A 20656-nucleotide genomic window follows, 5' to 3' on the forward strand; every position below is an offset into this window, starting at 1 on the left:
TACAAATTAATTTATCATCTTTTCTAATGTCGACCTGGCAGTGGCGTCAATCTTCAGGTTAACAGTTTAGTTTCACAATAAATTTATGAGAAGGTGACCTGGTTTTGTACAATAAGTTAGATTAGGTAGGTTATTGCGTGCCGCCCAACGCCATTTTTGTCCGAATGGGCAGTGGGCGGCCGCCGGCCAGGCTCTAGCGAGGGCTCCACCGTCCACCGTCCACGGTCAGCACTCAGTCGTAGCTTCGCGCCCTCCGCGCCCGCTCGTTGCGACTCGCCTCTTACCTCCCACACTACGATTGCGATGTGTCAGCCGTTTTAACCCCTTATTGTTATGGACAAATTCAACACAGGCAGGCGGGTCGAGCCCATCCCCAGCATCTTAAAAAAACCTAAAACACAGAAAAAGGGTGATCTTCTAGACAAGAGCACTAAAATTAAACGCGAAAAATACAGTAACAAAAAAGGCGATGTGAACCTTCCGCTTCCACAAGGGTGTACTCCATTGATGTATGCTTGTCAACAAGCTGATTATAAGACCGTTGTCGATATACTGAATAAAGATGTAAGTTATTGTGAAATCGGTTACGTAATTAAAAGGTATTATGGAATAGTTTTACGTGCACAATCAATTTAAAAAGCACTGGTGTAAAGATGAATTGCAGGCGATGTTTCAACCTCCTAGCGAGTTACCAAAGCACGCGATGTTACGCGGAGCAACGTGCAGGCACTGCCTTGTAAACAACCTGTCATGTTACCCACAAATGATTCCTTCAACGTTCTATACCAATCACATGAATAACCATTTCACTAATCGATACACCTTTGATACTATATATGTATGCGTTCATGTGGGCTCTTGTAGTCGGTACGTTAGTACCTACTTCGTTTTTGCTAATATTGTTAATTGATAGAGTTAGTACTTTTAATAATTATAGTCGTGAAGTACCTATTTCTAATATACTTTTCATTATATCTGAAAGAAATAAAAATAAATAGCAATGCCGATAAATATGAAATATCAGTATCAATTACAGTTACAGTTTATCGCACACGTTTAATCATATTGAAAGCGATGGGGTGAAAGTTGAAACTTCACCCGTTCTTTATTCTTTAAGTATAAAAGTTATGAGCTGTTCAAATCAATAATAATATGTATACGTAGAGATGTACGTCATTCATATGAAAATTATTGAAGCGATCGAAATCTTCATAATATAGAGTCTAACTTACGTTGTTTCATTAGTGTGAGGTGTTGGTGAGGTGATGGCGTTTGTTGCACGCTAATCGCAAAACTGTTCTTTTGTTAACACGCTTGTTGAATTTATATTACAAATTTAAAGTTAGTGGAAAGTTATTTCAATGTCATTAAAATCTCTTAGTTACACATGCCTCCTATTCACAAACAATTTTCCGCTCCGAAAGCTTGCCCTTCAAGGGATTTCTCAAAATGTGAAGGATACATTTTAATATTTTATGGGATGCCTCTATTATGTTACACAACTATACATTGAAACTCAATTAGCCTTTAACAAATAAATTCCAAAATCATCCTGTTAGTTACTTGGAAAATTGTGATTCCCGCTGAAAAAAATATATGATTCAGACATTACTGGAAATATTTTTAATCAAACAAGAGTCACATAACACTACAGCCTAGTGTAACCTTTTATTTAAGAACTGATCAGTCAATATCACGTCCACAGCCCTTATCAATTCGCGTCCGTGATCGTGGACTACGCAGTGCGCTGCACTATTGCGCGTCAAGCGGCGCGGGGGCCAGCCAATCAGCGCGTGCTGCGTGTGCTGACCGCGTGCTGATGGCAGCGCCAGCGCTTGCAGACGCACGAGACGCCGACGGCCTCACCCCTCTTCACCTCGCTGTGGTCCACGGAAACGTTCCCTTGGTACAGACCCTGCTTGCTGCCGGCGCTGACGTTAACGCTAAAGACAACGAGCACCACACCGTTGTTCACTGGGCCACTGGTACGCATGGTGCGATGTTATTCATGCCTTTATTATCAAAGCATGCAGGTTTTATCTCAAGCACATCAACTGAGGTGTATGAGATATTTCAAAGTTTTATTATACTTACTCAAAAATTTACATTTCACCAGTCTGCAACAAAATTAATGAAGAGAATTCAGTTTCTTATCTTATTCATTGTTAGCAGTTTTTGCTATGTCTACGCTATTAATTTGCTAATGATAACATCGTAGACTGCGACATGTCGTGATTGAATCCATCAGTGGTTTCATCCACTTGTGTAGTTAACTTGTTATCTTGCGGTGTCATTCCCCTGTTCATCGACTTAATAGTTTTCTAGCACACCCGTAATTTAGTAATAGTAAAATCCCAATTCAAAGTTAACTGAATTATTTATACCTGTAATGTCATGTAAGAAAAAAATCGAATGCTGTAATATTTGGAAAATACATATTCAGAATTTGAACGATTCACGAGTGAAATAATTGTTGGTAGCAGTTAGGTGATTTATTGTAGTGGGTGTCCGGCCACCACAGTATTGAGCGGTGGACAAGGTCGGGTCCTTGAACTCGGGCCTCGTGGATATCTAGGACTTAGAAACTAAGTTACTAAGAATCAAAAGGTCGAGATTGACGATATAATTCGAGGGGCCGAATTTAATCGCAGTAACATAACTGTAACGACACAAATGACCTTGCAATGTCGGCCATAAACTATTAGGTCCAGACTTTGGTTTTTTCATGAGGTGAATAAGCAGTATAATGAAGTTAATTTTTAGTTATACCTACTAACTTGTATAGCTAGAATAAACAATAAAAAAACCTAGCATTTTAATAAGTATGATTAGATATTTGTATAGAATAAATCAAATACAAATCATACTCAACCGATTTTGATGGTTTTTTTGTTATTTACCGTTTCCCGTGAGAGTCAATTTAGCACTGGCATCCATGAGAAAATTATGTAATGGATGTAATTAGATATTTTTTTAACTTTAAAAAATAAATTTTAACAAAAAATTAAACCTACCTAAAGACATAACCATCAATCAACGACGCCATCAATCAAGATGACGGTGCTTCATGTTGAATGCTTTTAACTTGTTTTGGGCACTGGTCGCGTTATATTTTACTAGCTGTGTAATTGTTTTTCACCCGCATTGCTCAGCTCCTGTTATTCTTAGCGTGATGATTCATAGCCTTCCTCAATAAATGGGCTATCTAACACCGAAATAATTTTTCAAATCGGCCCAGTAGGTTAGTTCGTTTAGAAATAAGCGCGTTCGAACAAACAAACAAACAAACTCTTCATCTTTATAATATTAGTATAAATTACTTTATCAATATTTATTTCAGTGTGTGGTGAGGTCGGTGCTCTTCGCGCCGTGCTGGCGGCCGGCGCTGACGCAGCCACCCCTGACCAACACGGCGGGTATCCTCTGCATTACGCCGCGCAGATGTGTGGCGCACCAGCTGCTACTGATCATCAAGTACGTTTTGTTTTTTTATGTTTTATATTCAATATGGAATATATGTATTTATAACCATCCTCCCGTCACAAAATTAAATATGGTAAGAAGATAAAGTGCAATAAACCAAAATAATGTATCAATAAAAATGTTTATATATGCACAATACAAAAGTTATTGCATACTTTTTCTCAACTTATAACTGTTTCTTTAGGTCGGTTAAATTTCTCAAAAATGTAACTGTTACAGAGTCGTGGAGCGGCATTAGAAGTTTTACGTGCTTTAGTAAAAGAAGGCTTCGTAAGAGTTGACGTGAGGGATGCAGATGGCCGCACACCATTACTTTGGGCTGCGTCTGCGGGCTCTGCCGCTGCTGTATTGGCCCTGCACCAGGCGGGTGCTAGAGTTGATGATGCAGACAGGTACAGAGAAATTGTTATAGTATTTGAATAATAATGTCATCCAATATTGAAAATAAATGTTATGTTTAGGGATGGATTAACAGCTCTACATTGTGCGGCAGCAAGGGGACATACTGAAGCTTTAGAGACATTAGTCGGTCTTTGCGGAGCTCGAGTTGACGTAGCCGACTCTCATGGTTGCACACCATTACACTACGCGGCGGCATTGGGTCATGCTGATGCAACATCAGCTTTGCTCGAACACGGAGCAGATGCTCACCGTCAAGATCGAAGAGGCCGGAGTCCAGCTCACACCGCTGCTGCAAAGGGACAGATAGAGACGGTGCGGATTCTCGGTGTGTATATGTGCAGCAAGAATTGCAAAGGGCTCGCTCTATAAAAACAATCTTTTCTTGTTATTAAATTATGACACATTTCACTACATTTGTATTTCCATCATTACCAAATTTATGTTACGTTTTTATTTTTAGGAGCAAGAGGTGCAAATTTATGGTTGCGTAATTCAAAGGGTGATTTACCTTTACATGAAGCAGTTGCATCGGGTCGTAGAGAATTAGTTAAGTGGTTATTGGATGGAAGACCATCTCAAGTAAATGCCACTAATCACGAAGGTCGAACACCATTGCATATTGCTGCTGCTACAGACAATGCCGATCTTTGCCGTTTATTATTAGACCGTGGAGCAGAAGTAAATTACGTAGCAAGATCTTCAAAGAATGAACCAATAACTCCTTTAGATTGTGCAACAATCCGAGGACATCGATCTACGGCTAAATATATACAAATGCATGGAGGTTTACCTGCATCTAAACTACCGAATACTCAAATTATAATTGATAACACTCCCATTTCAAATTTACCAACGAGACGTGTAACGAGTACAAAAATTGATTTAAGGGACAAAATAAGAATAGAAAAACGAGAAGTTGTGGAAGTATCAAGCCCGCTACCAGAAAGGAGACGAATAAGAGACGACAGCGACTTCAATTCTGATAGTTCCGAAGATAACAGAAAATCTCGAAAACGTTATGAAAATAAATATTCTGAGCGTAAAAAGAGATTAATAGATAGCAAACAAAAAAGTTTTAGTGATGGCTATGATTCTGAAATAGAAGCGTGTTGTAATCATGCATATCATAAACAAAAAATTACGAAAGGCTCTAGATCACATAAAAGCAGATCTAGAAGTGAGCCTTCTAAAAGAAACAGAAATAGTCCACGATACCACCGAAGATATCGATCTATCTCTGACAGTTCTTCTGAAATATCTAGTTCTCAAGAAAAAAGAAAAAGTAAACGTCACAAAAAACGAAACAAAAGAAAAACAAATTCTACATCTGATAGCAGTACAGAATCAAGTGAAAGACGTAGTACAAAACGCAAGGGTAAGAAGACCTCTATACACATAGAGAATGATGATTTAAAACAAAGTGTAAATATTGTAAAGTATAAAAATGTCGATAACATTAAAGATAGCGATACAAGGGAAAATATAGAACGTAATGTTTCATTTGACGAACCTTCGCTGGTAAAAGATATAGAAATCGAATCGAATAAGGATCAACACACTTTAAATAAGCAAAGTGAAACAGAAACCGATACCGTCTCAGTTAAAACCAACATGGTTATAACTGAAGCTCAAATTCATATGGAAAGAGAATCAAGCCAACATGGAAGTTCGGAATTAACCGTCACCGTTGATTCCCATAATAATGTCTCTATAGAAACATCGAACTTATCAGTTACCCAAACCGATTCAAAAGAAGTAATGGGGGAAGAAAAAGATACAAATAATGAACAAGATGATATAAAAACCAATGAAAAAGAAGAAACAAAATTAACAGTTGACACCACATCAGAAGTAAAAGAGGCGATGGAATCCGAAATAGAACAAAAAGTCAGTGATGAAGTTACTCCTCAAGATAAAGAAATAGATGAAAAAGGCACTTCTCAGCCCCAACCTACCACTATGGAGGAAGAACAACCAACAATAGACAACAAATCTCAAGAACCGAACCAAGTAAATGTAGATAATGTAGAAAAAGAAAAAGATAGCTTGTCATCCACATCAGGTGAACCAAACGCAAGTGAAACAAGTCGCAAGAGATCGTTTCAAGTATTATCGGGCCCAGAAAAGTCTTCTTCGTTAAGCAAAGACATGCCCGAAGATACTACTCTAGCATCGGATGCCAAAGATGATCAAACAGGATCACAAGAAAAAAGTTCACCAAGTGTGTCATTTTCAAATAAGGACGAGATTTTTAAAATAAAAGATTCAGTCGAATCAGTAGATCCCAAAAAAATCTCTCAAGAAGAAGTAACATATAAAAAAGAGGATAAATTAGATGACAAAAACATTGATTCGATATCGACACCAGATAACACTACTAACGTCGGTAGCCAAATAATTGATAAAGGTATTTTATCTATAATAAAAGACGAAGAGTCTGAAGAAACTGATCTGAATTTATCACTTACAGATGCATCGCCAAAATTGCAAAGAAAATCTTTAAAAGATAGTCAGCCCAGTAGTAGAAAAAGTAGTGTATATGAAACTGAAAGTTATAAAGTGCTGTCAGAAACTGCTGGGGTCATGGAATCTAGTCCAGGTATTTTAAAAAAACGTTCAACCATAGAAGATAATTTTTATGACGAAGATAAAGAGGCTCTGCATGAAAAAATTATACGTCAGAGTTCATACGGTAGAGTACCGAGCGTAAGTGATAATGAAATTTATTACAGCCATTCTGAAGCAAATGGTAAACGAAAAAAGTTTAGAAAAAAAGGTAGATCAAGAAGTCGTATCACGATACGGTCAAAAAGTGAAAATTCTGAAAGAGGATACGAGTCTAGTGGAGTTATGGATTCCGGATTTGAGCCAAGTCCAAGGCCAATCCAACGTTGCATAATAAGTCCTAGGCTGAATGCATACTATGCACAACGGAAATCAGGAGGAAAATTAATGGGTAAAGCTGACAGCAAAATTCCCGTTAGGAAGCCAGGGGATAAAAATGCGGTAGATATGAGATCAGTCACACAACGTATACAAACGAATATGAGAAGGTCTGTATTATCCATATTCTATTTTCTATTTACACAGAAACCACATTGTTTAAGTCTTTGTATGATGATGGATGTATAAGTGATTGTAATTTTTTTAGGTACTATTGTGAAAGAAAAATTTTCCAACACTTACTAGAACTCAAGCGGTTGCAAATAAGAACAAGTAAAGCAAACGAAGCTGTGTTGGTTAAACGGGCCATCGACGAATATAACAAATCAAGTCTTGCTCATGTAGGCTTGGGATCGTACAATAGCACAGATTATTCATTCAGCAGTTTTGAAAAATTCTTGTATCACAGCCTACGAAAGTTACAAAGGAGCGGAAAGAAACATTTAGATAATTTGCCGGAAAAACCTATTGATTTTGATTATGGGGAAAGTAAATTATATAAAATGAGCGCTATTCCAGATAACCCATGTCTATGTACTAGTAAAACACATCGTTGTTTCCATGCAATTCATGCCTATACTGGTATTCCATGTTCAGCTTACAGTAAGTATTGATGTTGATGGAGATATGCTGTTTATTCTTTTATATGTAAATATTTCAATTTATTTAATTTTTCTTTTTCAGTTCCATACAAGTGGAATCATCATACTATGCCGAAACCTGCTACAGCTGGTCCAACAACGAAATCTAAGAACTTTTTACCAAAAATCAACACTAAACCTTCTACCAGTTCAGGGAAAGCTCACGTTACTCTAGAAGTATCCCATGGTACAGAAAAACAGTTAATAGCACTTCCAGCTGAACGTTTGGACAAAAATAAGAGATATTATGTAACATTCACTGTGAAGGGCTCTGAACCTCCCTCTGATAATGACAACGCATCACCAACTTCAGCTAAAGTAAAGAGTGTTCGAAGTGACTAATTAATCATTTTAAATTATAAAATAATAACTATTTACTCGATTGGTTGTTCGTCTCAATAATGATGGAAAAGTATGAAGCTACAAAGCACTGCCTGTAAAATGTATGTGATTTAATGTCCCAGTAATAAAACTCCGTCCATGTAAAAATATTTTTCTAATGACGTAGATTGGATTATATATACGTATATTGAATTATTTATGTTATACAATTAAGAAGAATGAAGAGAAAAAAGTGATTGTTCTATGTTGTTCTAGTCTTCCTGTGATAACGTTTTAAAGAGCACAAGTTAGATGTAGATAAATGTTGTCAGCACCCGACAAGGAGTTATCAAATACTCATTATAGAATAAAAGACTTGTATTTTTTATATGTGTTTTCTTTTTTATATACTTTCGACGAATATTAACTTCTAGCCACTGGCTCCTGCTTTCTTACCTACTCCACTTCTTGACGTAATGCATGACACTATAGATGATGCGCTGTAGTACCCGCGCAGGTTTGTATTACATGCTTTTGATTTCGTATTTTCTTTGACATCGACAAACGATGGACGATAGTCATGCCCCATCTGCCTTTTATTGTTAAAATGTAAATATATACAGTGGACTTTTTCTCTTCTGCTAGCATATTTATATCTGCTCAAAATATCGACAGTGTAAAATAGCGCAGTCATCTCTATCTATCTTTTCTATAAGACCAAGGATGTAGGATATGTAGGTAATTAAAAACAATATTTAATCTAATGAAATATTTATTAGTAATAAATAAATTAACATTAAGGGCCGATTTTTCAATCGCGAGATAAACAGTCTAATAACTACCCCTCGAATAGATTTATTCAATTATTTATCTAACTCATTACGGCTCGCCTATTTTTCAATCGTGATTTATTTGATGAATAACTATCTGACCAAATATTTCCATATTGGCAGCACTGCTCTCGGAGTGGCGAAACAAACATATAGACTACAAGCCCGCATATGAAAAAAATATGGGTCAAATGAACCACCACGGGACATATCTAGTACGAAAGAAGAGCAAAAAATAATAAGATTCATCACTATGCCGTCACTTGTAAGCTGTCCAACTGAGTGCAGATGAGAATTGAAAAGTACAGGTAGACTCGGTAAATTTTGGTCATATATTTTTGTACGGCATTCTTAACCATCGATAGATCCATTAAAAATAATAAGAAACCGCTCAGTGCCGTACAAAAATGTTGGTCCACCAAGTCGGAATTTTTATTTAATTTCCGAGAGTTACCGGGGGTAAATTTGGTCATTTGACCATGTACGGCATCTGTGTCATACTATTGCTATACTGCTTTTAATCCATTATTCCGCAACGCCGTACAAAAATCATGGGGACAAGGGGAAAAACTCGAGAGTTGTAATCCCCTCTCTTTCCCCACTCCAGGGGGTCATTTGACACAACACGAAATAAATTTATTTTTAAAGTATTTTATGCATAGATAATATTTTTTCATGTGCCGTACATTTTCGTTGGTTCAAAGGGGAAAAATCTGAAAAAGAAAAAATCCATATAACGAAATGTTTGCTTTATATTTTGATAATAAAATATAAATATACATTAATATTAAGAAGCTCGAGGTGGTTAATTATCACCTTGGAAAGTCGGAGTCAAGTGGAATGGACTCCGTTAAATTGATGAACTAATAAAAAAGCTATGAACGAAAAGATGTGAATTATATGCAATCAGCCCATGAATACAGGTAAAGTCACAAGCAAATGCTAGTAATATATACATATTCAAAATGTACAAGTAAAGCGCTTTCAAATGATACCAAACACGGCATATTTATCTTAACTTTATTTTTTTACTCTGTATGTTTTGTCCGCTAGAGGGCGCCACATTGGATTTTGTGAAACCCCATATAGCCTTTAGCTAGCTGGTCGCTGGTTATCCAGTGAACAATTCAGACGCTTCTAATGATATGTCATTTGTCGAATTCTGATAAGTAGTTTAGAAGTTACGAGGGAATAGATGAACATACATACATGATCTGTCAAAACCATAACCCTCCTTTTGCTTTGCCGTAGTTGGGTAAAAATATGTTAATGCCGTACTGTATCAAATGGCCATAAAGCACCCTTAAAATTGTAGCTTTCGTCGCTTTCATCAGCCTAAAAGATGTGGTCTGCACAAAAATGTACGGCATCCTTTTTTCCTAATTTATCTATGTTAATACTATTTAAAACAACGAATAAAGTGTAGAAAACTATTATATTTCATTAATCTACGATGTTTAAACTTTAACAAAATTTCTGGTTTTGCATTTCTCTATAACTTTTTTTAGAACGGTTTCTTTTGAACGGCAATACTATACAACAATTGAATTTTACAATATCATGTTAAAAAAAAAGTTCCCGTACAGGGTCAAATGACCTTACAGCTCTTTATATCAAGAATTCGATGAAATTAAGATGATTATTGGTATACATTTAAAAGAACAATTATTTTTTGACGGCATTGCTTTTAATAGTACTTTTGAGTGCTAGATAATGTTTTGGAACCGAAGCCGTACTTAGTCAAATGACCCCCTGGAGTGGGGAAAGAGAGGGGATTGCAACTCTCGATTTTTTCCCCTTGTCCCCATGATTTTTGTACGGCGTTGCGGAATAATGGATTAAAAGCAGTATAGCAATAGTATGACACAGATGCCGTACATGGTCAAATGACCAAATTTACCCCCGGTAACTCTCGGAAATTAAATAAAAATTCCGACTTGGTGGACCAACATTTTTGTACGGCACTGAGCGGTTTCTTATTATTTTTAATGGATCTATCGATGGTTAAGAGTGCCGTACAAAAATATATGACCAAAATTTACCGAGTCTACCTGTACTTTTCAATTCTCATCTGCACTCAGTTGGACAGCTTACAAGTGACGGCATAGTGATGAATCTTATTATTTTTTGCTCTTCTTTCGTTCTAGATATGACCCCTGGTGGTTCATTTGACCCATATTTTTTTCATATGCGGGCTTGTAGTCTAATATTAAATTAGTCAGGTTAGAGCGGGATAGAGTCAAATCTTGCAATTTGTCAACAACCGTCATTATGACTCACGTCAGGAGTGCACTTGTCTTCTATGATTGTTGATTGTTGTTTTGATTCGAGTAAAGAGTTTGGTTAAATTTGTGTTTCAATTTATATATTTTACGATGGAAACGACATACTTAAAGGCAGCGTTCGGCAAATTTTCAATGGCATAGTCATCAGTACTATCAAAAACATCAATTTCAATATGATTTTAATTGATAATAATTATATAGAAAGAGGTTTAATTGTTAATAATTCTACGCTCTATGTTATGACATACGAAAATATCTCAAATTTGACGCGTCAGTTGTCAACTCAAACGCCTAACAGTCGAATAGCGCGCTATCTGGCCGTTGGAGCGGCAAATAGATTTATTCCTCAAATAACGTAGTTATTCGATAGATAAGTCCTATTCGTCTATTGAAAAATTGAATATTTTGTTAACTGAAGAATAAAGTCTATCTAGCTGTTTATCTGGGCATTGAAAAATCGGCCCTAATACTACTAACTAAAACTATAAATAAATTAACATTAATAGGTAAGAGTTTTCAAATCTTCTAAACGCCGAGTAAAAGTGCCACACCGGCTAAAGTCCATCTTGTCGGTTTATCCTTCGTTTTCAAGTTAAACGTCCACACGAATGTTGGTCCACGCATACTGTAAATAAACAAGAACATTTAAGTAAGAATCCTCTAACATGTTGTTTTATGAATGACTAGCTTTCTGCCCGCGGCTTCACTTGCGTTTTCAAAGAAAAACCCGCATAGTTTCCGTTCCCGTGGGATTTCTGGGTTAAACCTATCCTATATGTTAATCCAAGTTCGGTATCTGTAGCACAGTTTTTACTACCACAGATACCGGAGTTCCTCCTATTGCACGCCTCATAAGCGAAGCGTTGAGGTGGGTACTACTGTCACTTCGCGCAAAACATCTGATTTTTCAAACTTAAAATGTCTTTATGTATCATACATTGCACTTGTAAGATAATACATACACACACATATTAAGAAAAAACACTATTTTTAACGTTCATGATATTTTTGATGTCATTTTTAGGGTTCCGTAGCCAAAATGGCAAAAACGGAACCCTTATAGTTTCGTCATGTCCGTCTGTCCGTCTGTCCGTCTGTCCGTCTGTCACAGCCGATTTACTCGGAAACTATAAGTACTACAGTGATGAAATTTGATGGGAATATGTGTTGTATGAACCGCTACAAAAATATGACACTAAATAGTAAAAAAAAGAATTGGGGGTGGGGCCCCCCATACATGTAACTGAGGGATGAAATTTTTTTTTTCGATGTACATACCCGTGTGGGGTATCAATGGAAAGGTCTTTTAAAATGATATAAAGTTTTCTAAAAAACATTTTTCTTAAAGTGAACGGTTTTTGAGATATCAGCTCTCAAAGTCGTAAAAAGTATGTCCCCCCCCCTCTATTTTTATAACTACGGGGTATAAAATTCTAAAAAAAATAGAGGTGATGCATGCTAATTAACTCTTTCAACGATTTTTGGTTTGATCAAAGTATCTCTTATAGTTTTTGAGATAGGTTGATTTAACTGTAATTTATTATATTTGCTGCTACGGAACCCTTTGTGCGCGAGCCCGACTCGCACTTGGCCGGTTTTATTGTTATTTAAACTAGATAAAAAACAGTTTAAAAAAGTTCTGTCTTGGACGTCCGTGTTTCTGTATGTGCGGATCCTTTTTCTTGTTAACACGATAGCGACCGAAATACTTTACTAATCGAGTCTTTTTTTTTCTCTTACGCTTGAGTATGCTCAGGAATAGAACCCTTTCATTTTTCAGGGCCTGATTCGATGTGGTTTAATTGTTATTAAATAAACAAAAATAATAATTAATAAATATTTATTAAAAAAAAATTATGAGGCGTGCACTTTTGGATTTTCCAAATTATTTGTATTGTATAATTTTTCAAATAAGTTTATGATATTAACTTTATGTGTTATTTTGCTGAATAAATGAATAAATGAAAAAAAAAATTACCCTCTATATGTGTGCTAAATTTCATTTTCATCGGTTCAGTAGTATTTGCGTGAAAGAGTAACAAACAAACACATACATCCTTTTCCACAAACTTTTGCATTATAATATTAGGAAGTTCCATCTCGACTTTGAAAACGACACTTGAATTTCTCGTATGTTTTGGAAAACTTTGGGCTATGATAATGTTTGGGGCAAGTAGACTTCATCCGGTCTTCATTTTAACTTGCATCCTCACACTCATCCAAACCGTCGTACACCTTACCTAGTTCCCATATACTTACCGAATCTTATACACCGGTGACCGGGCACTCATACACATTCCTCGTGTCCTGTTTGTCCTGTGTCACGGCTTTAATATAAATGACCGGCATCATTGGGAACAGTTCCATCATATTTGACTCCACGATTCCTACCGTGGAACGTTACCCTTTGTGCTAACGTTTAACTGGGATTTTTATACCTACGTACACGTTGCCCTAACCGTATACTTACCGAATCTTATACACCGGGCACTCGTACACATTCCTCGTGTCCTGTTTGTCCTGTGTCACTGCCTTGATATAAATGACCGGCATCATTGGGAACAGTTCCATCATGCGCGACTCCACAATGCCTCCCGTGGCTGTATCCCATCTTGCCCCTTCCATGTATAGACCGTGGATGTTTGCTCCTTCGCGGGGAGGTGCGCTATGGATATAGGATAGGCGTTGTTATGGCAACGGCAAAATAGAAACTATGAAACATAACTGATTAGAGCAAAAGCATTGTCGTCAATCGTTACTGTATGATTACGATGAAAAAATATGAAGGTAGGAATACACAGACTGCTAGGATTAAAGGCATAAAGGATACATGAAAAAGTAGAGTGGGTTATTTATTAAAACATTACGTAGATCCCATTTTCAGTTCCCTAACAAGTTCTTCTCAGAGAAGTAATATACAAGATGTCACTAAACATGCATTTTGTAATTTTCTTAAAGTATTTTTATAAGATTATTCTTTATAGATCAAGAGCCCACGACGGCCAGACTTTCCTTTCTTTCGGAAAGTTGAAAGTTTCTCTGTATATGTCTCCTATACAGATAAGAACGACCAGCGACTATCAAGTTTGGGTTGTGGTTACTTTGGCAGGAAACAGGTAGTAAAGGTGTATAAAATAGTACCTAACTTTCATTATAGTTTAAAAGCTAAATTCTATATATGTTACTTGGGGACCTATAAAAAGATATTACCTTAAGAGCCAGACAGTTTTCATGGTTCTTACATCTAGCCAGACACATTTAAAAAATAACTAACATATCATCAAATTCACATAACTACCTAAAAGCGTAACAAATATGAAATAACCCACTAAAACATTAGTTAACTATAATTATTAAAAAAATAAAAGTATAATATATAAGTAATAAAGTTATTACTTATCTTTTACGGGGGCTTATGTTGATGGAATTTCACGTATCTCGATGACACAATAAAAAAGTCATCGGGATACGTGAAATTCCATCAACATAAGTCTAAGTAAAAGATAAGTAATAACTTTATTACTTATATATTATACTTTTATTTTTTTAATAATTATAGTTAACTAATGTTTTAGTGGGTTATTTCATATTTGTTACGCTTTTAGGTAGTTATGTGAATTTGATGATATGTTAGTTATTTTTTAAATGTGTCTGGCTAGATGTAAGAACCATGAAAACTGTCTGGCTCTTAAGGTAATATCTTTTTATAGGTCCCCAAGTAACATATATAAAATTTAGCTTTTAAACTATAATGAAAGTTAGGTACAATTTTATACAACCTTACTACCTGTTTCCTGCCAAAGTAACCACAACCCAGACTTGATAATCGCTAGTCGTTCTTATCTGTATCGGAGATATATACAGAGAAACTTTCAACTTTCCGAAAGAAAGGAAAGTCTGGCCGTCGTGGGCTCTTATATTATTAATAAAATCTCTATTGAGATATTTTGATGAAAAAGTTTGCTAACTTGAAGTCCCCTCGATACTTTTTGGTGACGTCACAGTTGAGGCACATCTTATCGAGCGGCCATTCGTTCTTTCGTGCCGTTTGCTGCATGATGGCCGTTAGGAATGATTGCGGGTTGAAGAAACCCGCCAACCACACCGCTGGGGGTAACTGCAATATATTATTATTTTGTATAAATAGTGCTATCATAAACCTAATTGATCAAATAGCAACGAAATACTGTAGAAATATATTTTAAAGGATAACCATAGGCACTATCATAATTAATTATACCTACTCTTCACTGAAAAATATATTTGCGCAAAGAGTCAGAAATACGAAATCACAAAATATTTTATGACAGAATATATCCTATCCCATCAAAAATATTTCTAATTTCAAAACTTACATTGAAATCCCCAGACCAATTCTCCAATTCCGTAAGCCTGAGGCAGAGGTCCGAAAACCACGCAGCCAAACCCAGTAAGCTCGGGTAGGCGAGTTTCGTCCAAGACTCAGGCACGTGGTCCATGAAAAGCGATTCCATCAGCTTCTCCATGTCGCTACTGATAGTCAGTTCACCCTTTGATATTAATAGTTTGAAATTTAATATAAGTAGATATTTAAACCAAAATTTTGCTGCATACGACACTTTAAAAATGTATATGGAAGATTTTTTTTTAATAGATATACTGATTCTTTACAGCTATTCAAGAACTTAAAATGTGATAAAAAACGTTCATAAATATCACACATCCAAATACTCTAAAGACAAAAAAAACTAAAGCAAAAAAGGTTATCCTAACTTTCAATCCCAGCTCGACTTCCTTGAGAGACCGTCGAATCTCTCCCATTAGCCTATTCATTCGCTCACACTCCTGCAGGGCCACTATCGTGAAAGGTGTCAACTCTTCCACTTTACCCATTAGCTCTTGTAGATTGAACGGTTCGGGAACTCTATCTAGGATGTCGTCCAGAATGTATCGAACCTAGGTCAAATAATAATAATGATAAAGATATTTTCTTCGATACGCCCATTTAATAAATCAGAATAAAATATATCTCTTTATTGTTATGGTAATTCTTTTGTTTTATGTGTTTTTGCTAAGCGTTAAATTCTAATTACCATAAATACCTTATTATAATATTTCCTCTATTATCACACTTTATTTTTTTAATAAAAACATTAATTTTGTATAATTTTTCTAAAAAATGTCTTGTTATTACCATTTCTTCTTTACTGGCTCCACCACCAGCCTGAGCACCTGCATCTCTTGGTTGCATTTCGAATACAACCTAAACATAATATAATTAAATGAGCATAATATTACAATTACGATTATGGTTAAATAAAAGAGTATCAAGTATTTTATTAATATAAATTATGCTGTTAAAACCCGTTAAGATTATAAGTTACCAACGAATATTACAATGATCTAAGAACATTTTATATAAAAAAAATATATTTATGAAACCAATCACCTTGAACAATCGTTCAGACACAGTAGTAAGATATCCTATTTCAGCATTTGGATGCAATCCGTACAAGTACGGAGTCTCATCCGGCAAGAAGTCATCTATGTATTGGTGGTAGCTGACGTAGTCGGAATTCGGTGGTGATATGAAACCTGGTGCTAATGGCAATTCACCATCGACCTAGTTAGAAAAATAAAATCAGTATATTGTAACAAAATTTACTAGGAATTACTAATAATTACAAAATACGATGAATATGTTATTTTCTTCAATTTCATACCATATAAAAAAATTTCATTCTCAATCAATACCCATGTATTTTACTTCGGACGAGTAGCTGTTGATCAAACCTTTGCTCTGTTACAATGAACAGTTCTAACAACAGAACAATTTTTTAATCTTCATCAAGCATCGAAAGACAGACCTCTAGGTTGTACACTAACCCCTACTCCAAAGGGATCAGTACAAAATAATTACCAATTCAGGTTGCATATATTCAAGTAGGAAAGTTCTGCACAGTCTTCTATCCCAGTCGTCAGTAATATGCCCTCCATACATAATCTCCCCGAAGAGGTAACGCAAGTCCTCCCACGGCACACGAGGATTTGCTTCCAGGTAATTGTATAAGACGTATACGCAAATTGTGAGATCACCAAAGTTGAATGGATATACTCTGCAATTGAGCAATAATAAGTCTGATATTATATTTAGCTCTAGGCATAAAGATAGAAAATTTCTTTCTTTATTGTAATTTGTAACTTGCATATGGGAAGGGATATTTCCTGAAATAAAACAATTTTATTTTATTTATTTATTTATTTATTTATGCATCGCTTGGTAAGATTGTAGCCAAATAGTGTAAATTGCGATTAGTAACATAAAAAATTGCTTCTTATAAAAATTTCTGTTACTTGTATAATATTACCATATAACCATATTATTATATATTATTTTACCTATTTTACATAGCATATATTTTCTGTTACCTGTTCCATCCTTGTGGGCCAAACTTGCGCCTTTCAGCTACCACGGCATGGAAGTAACAAAGAGCGAACAACACAGATTTAAATTCAGCTTCTTTGCTGCACATTTCTAAAGTTTCTTGACTGAAATTATCTAATGCCTGGAAATGATAAATATGAAACAATACTATTATATCGCGGGAAGCAGGATTTTTTATCAATATAAAGTATTTTCTTTTTCTAAAAACTAACTATACAGCTTTAAAAAAATGACGATTATACATATTATTGAAAATAATACCATACCTTATGTAAATTCGCCCACATTCCAATGGGGGGCTCGTTAGTAATTTTAATGGCAGATTCTAGAATGCCTTGCGGTATTATATGATAGGCTGGATCTGCAGCCGGCTCGGCACTCAAATACAATCTGTTGAATATGAAATTAGAATAACATTTCTAGTTTTATAACCTATGTACGGTATCAGCATTTTTACACAGAGGTCAATAATTCTAATTTTGAAAATTTAATCAAATACCTATATTCTTCAAGAGGACTTTCGAAGGTCTCTTCCATTTTCTTCTCAAGAGTAGCGAGCCATTTGGCCACCAAGTGAATGTTTTGCAGAATCACCCAATGACCATTAACTGAGGCCACACCCATAGCCTCTTCCGCTACGACTTCTTGGCCCTGACCTAAAGATACGATGTGGAAATTCTTTTTGTCCGTGGAAAACCCAAGCTTTCTGCCCAGCTTCTCTAAATCCTATAAAAAATAAAAACACACCATAGTAATCGTACTGACTTGGGCTTATATAAGTTTAGAAGGCAAGAAAAAAAAACTTTACTTACTTTCAGAGGATCGACGCCAGGGGAGAGGATGAAGAACATTGGTGTAGTTGAAGTACTTTCCTGGTAAGATTTTTCTAATGGTGGCGTTCTAGCTTCAACGTACTTTGTGCCAAGATTTTCTTCACAAAATGCTCTAAAGATAAAATATTTTTATTTTATTTAACATTGAATTACCGTTCTACATCTTTGTCTTTGTTATTATCATATGGATAGGCATATTAATGATAAGAAAAACAAACCCAGAGGCATAAGACATCCTGTCTGGCCTTAACGCTCGCAAAATACAAAGTCTTTGAAGCGAACTCTTATTCTTCCATTCGCCAGGCAGTTTATCTCTTTCCGGTGCTTCTCCATCAGTATATTTTTGCCACCTATTGAATATTTAGTAAATTATTTCTATAGAAAGCTGTAATGTGGTAAAATACCTTATACCAATACAATTAAATCATCTACCTTTTAGTAGCACCTTCAATATCTTTGTCAAGGTTTTCAAAGGCATCCATTTTCGAAAGTGCAACAATCCCTCCCCAGGAATTATTTGAAAGCCATGAGTATGGTGAGACTTCTGGTGCAACAGCATATTTCAATAAGAAGTCCAATTCCCTAGGATCCACTTTACCATCCGTTTGCAAAACCTAGTTAATTAAACATTGTAGATATTACAAAAAAAATATAAATATTAGAGATAACAATGCAAAAATTAACTCAGAAAAATAAAATTGAACAAACCTGTAAAGTGATGAGAAACAGGAACACAAGTTTGTCCCTTTCAAACAAGCCTCTGCTTGTATAAACAAAGACAGCAAACGTAATGCTATCTAGCAAGTTTCTGACTCGACCTTCAAGATCTTCAGCCTCTTCAGCACGCATCAAAGCCTCTTTAAACACTACACTGTATGCCTTCAATGAGAATTGGTACATAGGATTGATTTTATATAAATCGTTTAGGATGAAGTACAAAAGTGAAGCACGGGTGGCAGCGCGTCTGTGAAAGAAAAATTTAATTTGAAATTTTAAGAATTTATTTCTTCAAAAAAGTGTCGAATCGTAGTGTACTGTGCTGTGTCTTGTCGTTTCCATGAAACAAAAAACGTCTCTCAAGTAAGATATTTAAAAAAAAACTTACCTATATCGTTCGCGAGCTTCATCGATCTTGACAGATGTAACTTTACCCTCTTCGACCTTTATCTCGATGTCGGCTGCAGTCTTCTTAGTGGTCTCGAGGTTTATTACAAGTGCGGAATCACTTAGGATATCTGGTCCCGCTGACGACAATCTTTTTAGGAGATCGTCTTCTAAACTTTTCAATGTGATCTTGAAATCGTTCTGTTGTTTCGTGAGGCCTGATCGTAGTTTTTCTAAATCGGGGCGTTCAGCTTTTACCACCTCGCCTAATAGCTGTTCTTCTAAGCTGTTACAAACATTGGAAATCTGTATCACGACTGTATATACAATATTGATAGTGCACGATTTTTTGTTTAATTTTTTAGTGATTATGGTGAAAAAATATAAATATTTAAAAAAAAAAGTAGAAAGTCATCATTATCAATTTATTAAAGATCATACGACTTGCATTCTTGAAAATAAATCATTATGCAAATGAATGACACTTACCCATCTCTCGTTACAGTAAAGTTAATCAGAGTGCATTGAGCCTGCATTTCTGGCTGATAGTGGGGGTTGGCTAGTTTCGTTTGAATCACTAAGCGGAAATTGGCATGGTAGTCTATTTCTCTATCACCAATCTGTAAAATTTCGTAAGTTTAGTTGAAAACCAAATTAAAAAATCAAATATTCAATAACAGAAGAAAAGCAATCGCGAAAAGGCTTGCATTAAAAAAGTGCTAATTAAATTTTTTATATGTTAGAAAGTTCAGTTGTGTGCCGATCACACGTATCAGAAGTGAAACTTCTTTGCCAAGATTCAAAAATACCAAAATCCTTACTGATATGACGTGATGGTATTACTATGACGCGACCTTGAAATTTTACTCTCAACGATCCTAAAGAAGCTTCACTTCAAAAATCAATTAAAATACTAATTAATTTGGGTACCTTTAGCACCCGACCCTTTCTAATTAGCACTCGGCCTAGCAATGGTTCCAGTACTGCATCCACAGATTCCCCAATATTCTCCAATAGAACCACATCTCCATTACTGACAGCTCTCTCAATGCGATCGAGGTAATTTCGTTGAGTCAGTCTTATCACAACTAAAGCATCACCATAGCGTGATTTTATCCACTTGATGCCTTGTCTAAAATTAATTGTACATTTTTAATCACAATTTTTGGGTACAGTATCGATCTAATAACCTCCTGCTATTTATTTTTTCATATTTCACTGTACAAAGTACTGTCTTGTACAAACTATGCCTTCCTTTTGTATTTTAATGTTATTTTTGTCCTAATTTTGTTTGTGCAATAAAGTGTTATAAATAAATAAAATAAATAAATAATTTGGAAAATCCAAAAGTGCACGCCTCATAATTTTTTTTTAATAAATATTTATTAAT

The 20656-nt window shown here is 35.5% G+C and overlaps 2 protein-coding genes across 2 annotated transcripts in view; one reads left to right on the forward strand and one right to left on the reverse strand.

Annotated features, from left to right (window-relative positions):
• Positions 1-333: 333 nt before the first annotated feature.
• On the forward strand, positions 334-8158 carry LOC149480382 (uncharacterized). The gene is made up of 8 exons (XM_089706540.1): positions 334-564; positions 1706-1985; positions 3341-3474; positions 3703-3875; positions 3945-4210; positions 4346-6938; positions 7037-7431; positions 7513-8158. The coding sequence occupies exons 1-8, from the start codon at positions 334-336 to the stop codon at positions 7809-7811; spliced, it is 4371 nt and encodes a 1456-aa protein (XP_089562666.1). The 3' UTR covers positions 7812-8158.
• Positions 8159-10908: 2750 nt separating this feature from the next.
• The window catches only part of LOC149480383 (dynein beta chain, ciliary-like), a 39583-nt gene continuing 29835 nt past the window's right edge, over positions 10909-20656 (reverse strand). The window contains exons 65-82 of the mRNA XM_089706873.1: positions 20197-20398; positions 19756-19886; positions 19268-19552; positions 18871-19126; positions 18595-18776; positions 18381-18512; positions 18142-18274; positions 17829-18055; positions 17596-17719; positions 17314-17450; positions 16805-17000; positions 16334-16507; positions 16079-16147; positions 15658-15840; positions 15261-15434; positions 14874-15022; positions 13376-13570; positions 10909-11530 (exon numbers count right to left, since the gene is read on the reverse strand). Of these exons, the coding sequence (XP_089562999.1) occupies positions 11431-11530; positions 13376-13570; positions 14874-15022; positions 15261-15434; positions 15658-15840; positions 16079-16147; positions 16334-16507; positions 16805-17000; positions 17314-17450; positions 17596-17719; positions 17829-18055; positions 18142-18274; positions 18381-18512; positions 18595-18776; positions 18871-19126; positions 19268-19552; positions 19756-19886; positions 20197-20398 (3049 nt within the window). The 3' untranslated portion in view covers positions 10909-11430. The remainder of the gene's footprint in view (positions 11531-13375; positions 13571-14873; positions 15023-15260; positions 15435-15657; positions 15841-16078; positions 16148-16333; positions 16508-16804; positions 17001-17313; positions 17451-17595; positions 17720-17828; positions 18056-18141; positions 18275-18380; positions 18513-18594; positions 18777-18870; positions 19127-19267; positions 19553-19755; positions 19887-20196; positions 20399-20656) is intronic.

The sequence above is a fragment of the Colias philodice genome, chromosome 18 (genome assembly GCF_061535455.1).
Source record: "Colias philodice isolate Cphi_HAF_F1 chromosome 18, ilColPhil1 Martin Lab GWU primary, whole genome shotgun sequence".
Classification (NCBI taxonomy): Eukaryota; Metazoa; Arthropoda; class Insecta; order Lepidoptera; family Pieridae; genus Colias; species Colias philodice.

What these genes read in the sequence shown, in the direction of transcription:
- LOC149480382 (XM_089706540.1), top strand. Translation starts at nt 334, where the DNA reads ATGGACAAATTCAACACAGGCAGGCGGGTCGAGCCCATCCCCAGCATC. An exon ending in AGAGTTGATGATGCAGACAG is followed by an intron (nt 3,876 to 3,944) that starts GTACAGAGAAAT and finishes TGTTATGTTTAG; the next exon opens with GGATGGATTAACAGCTCTAC. An exon ending in ATACAAACGAATATGAGAAG is followed by an intron (nt 6,939 to 7,036) that starts GTCTGTATTATC and finishes TAATTTTTTTAG; the next exon opens with GTACTATTGTGAAAGAAAAA.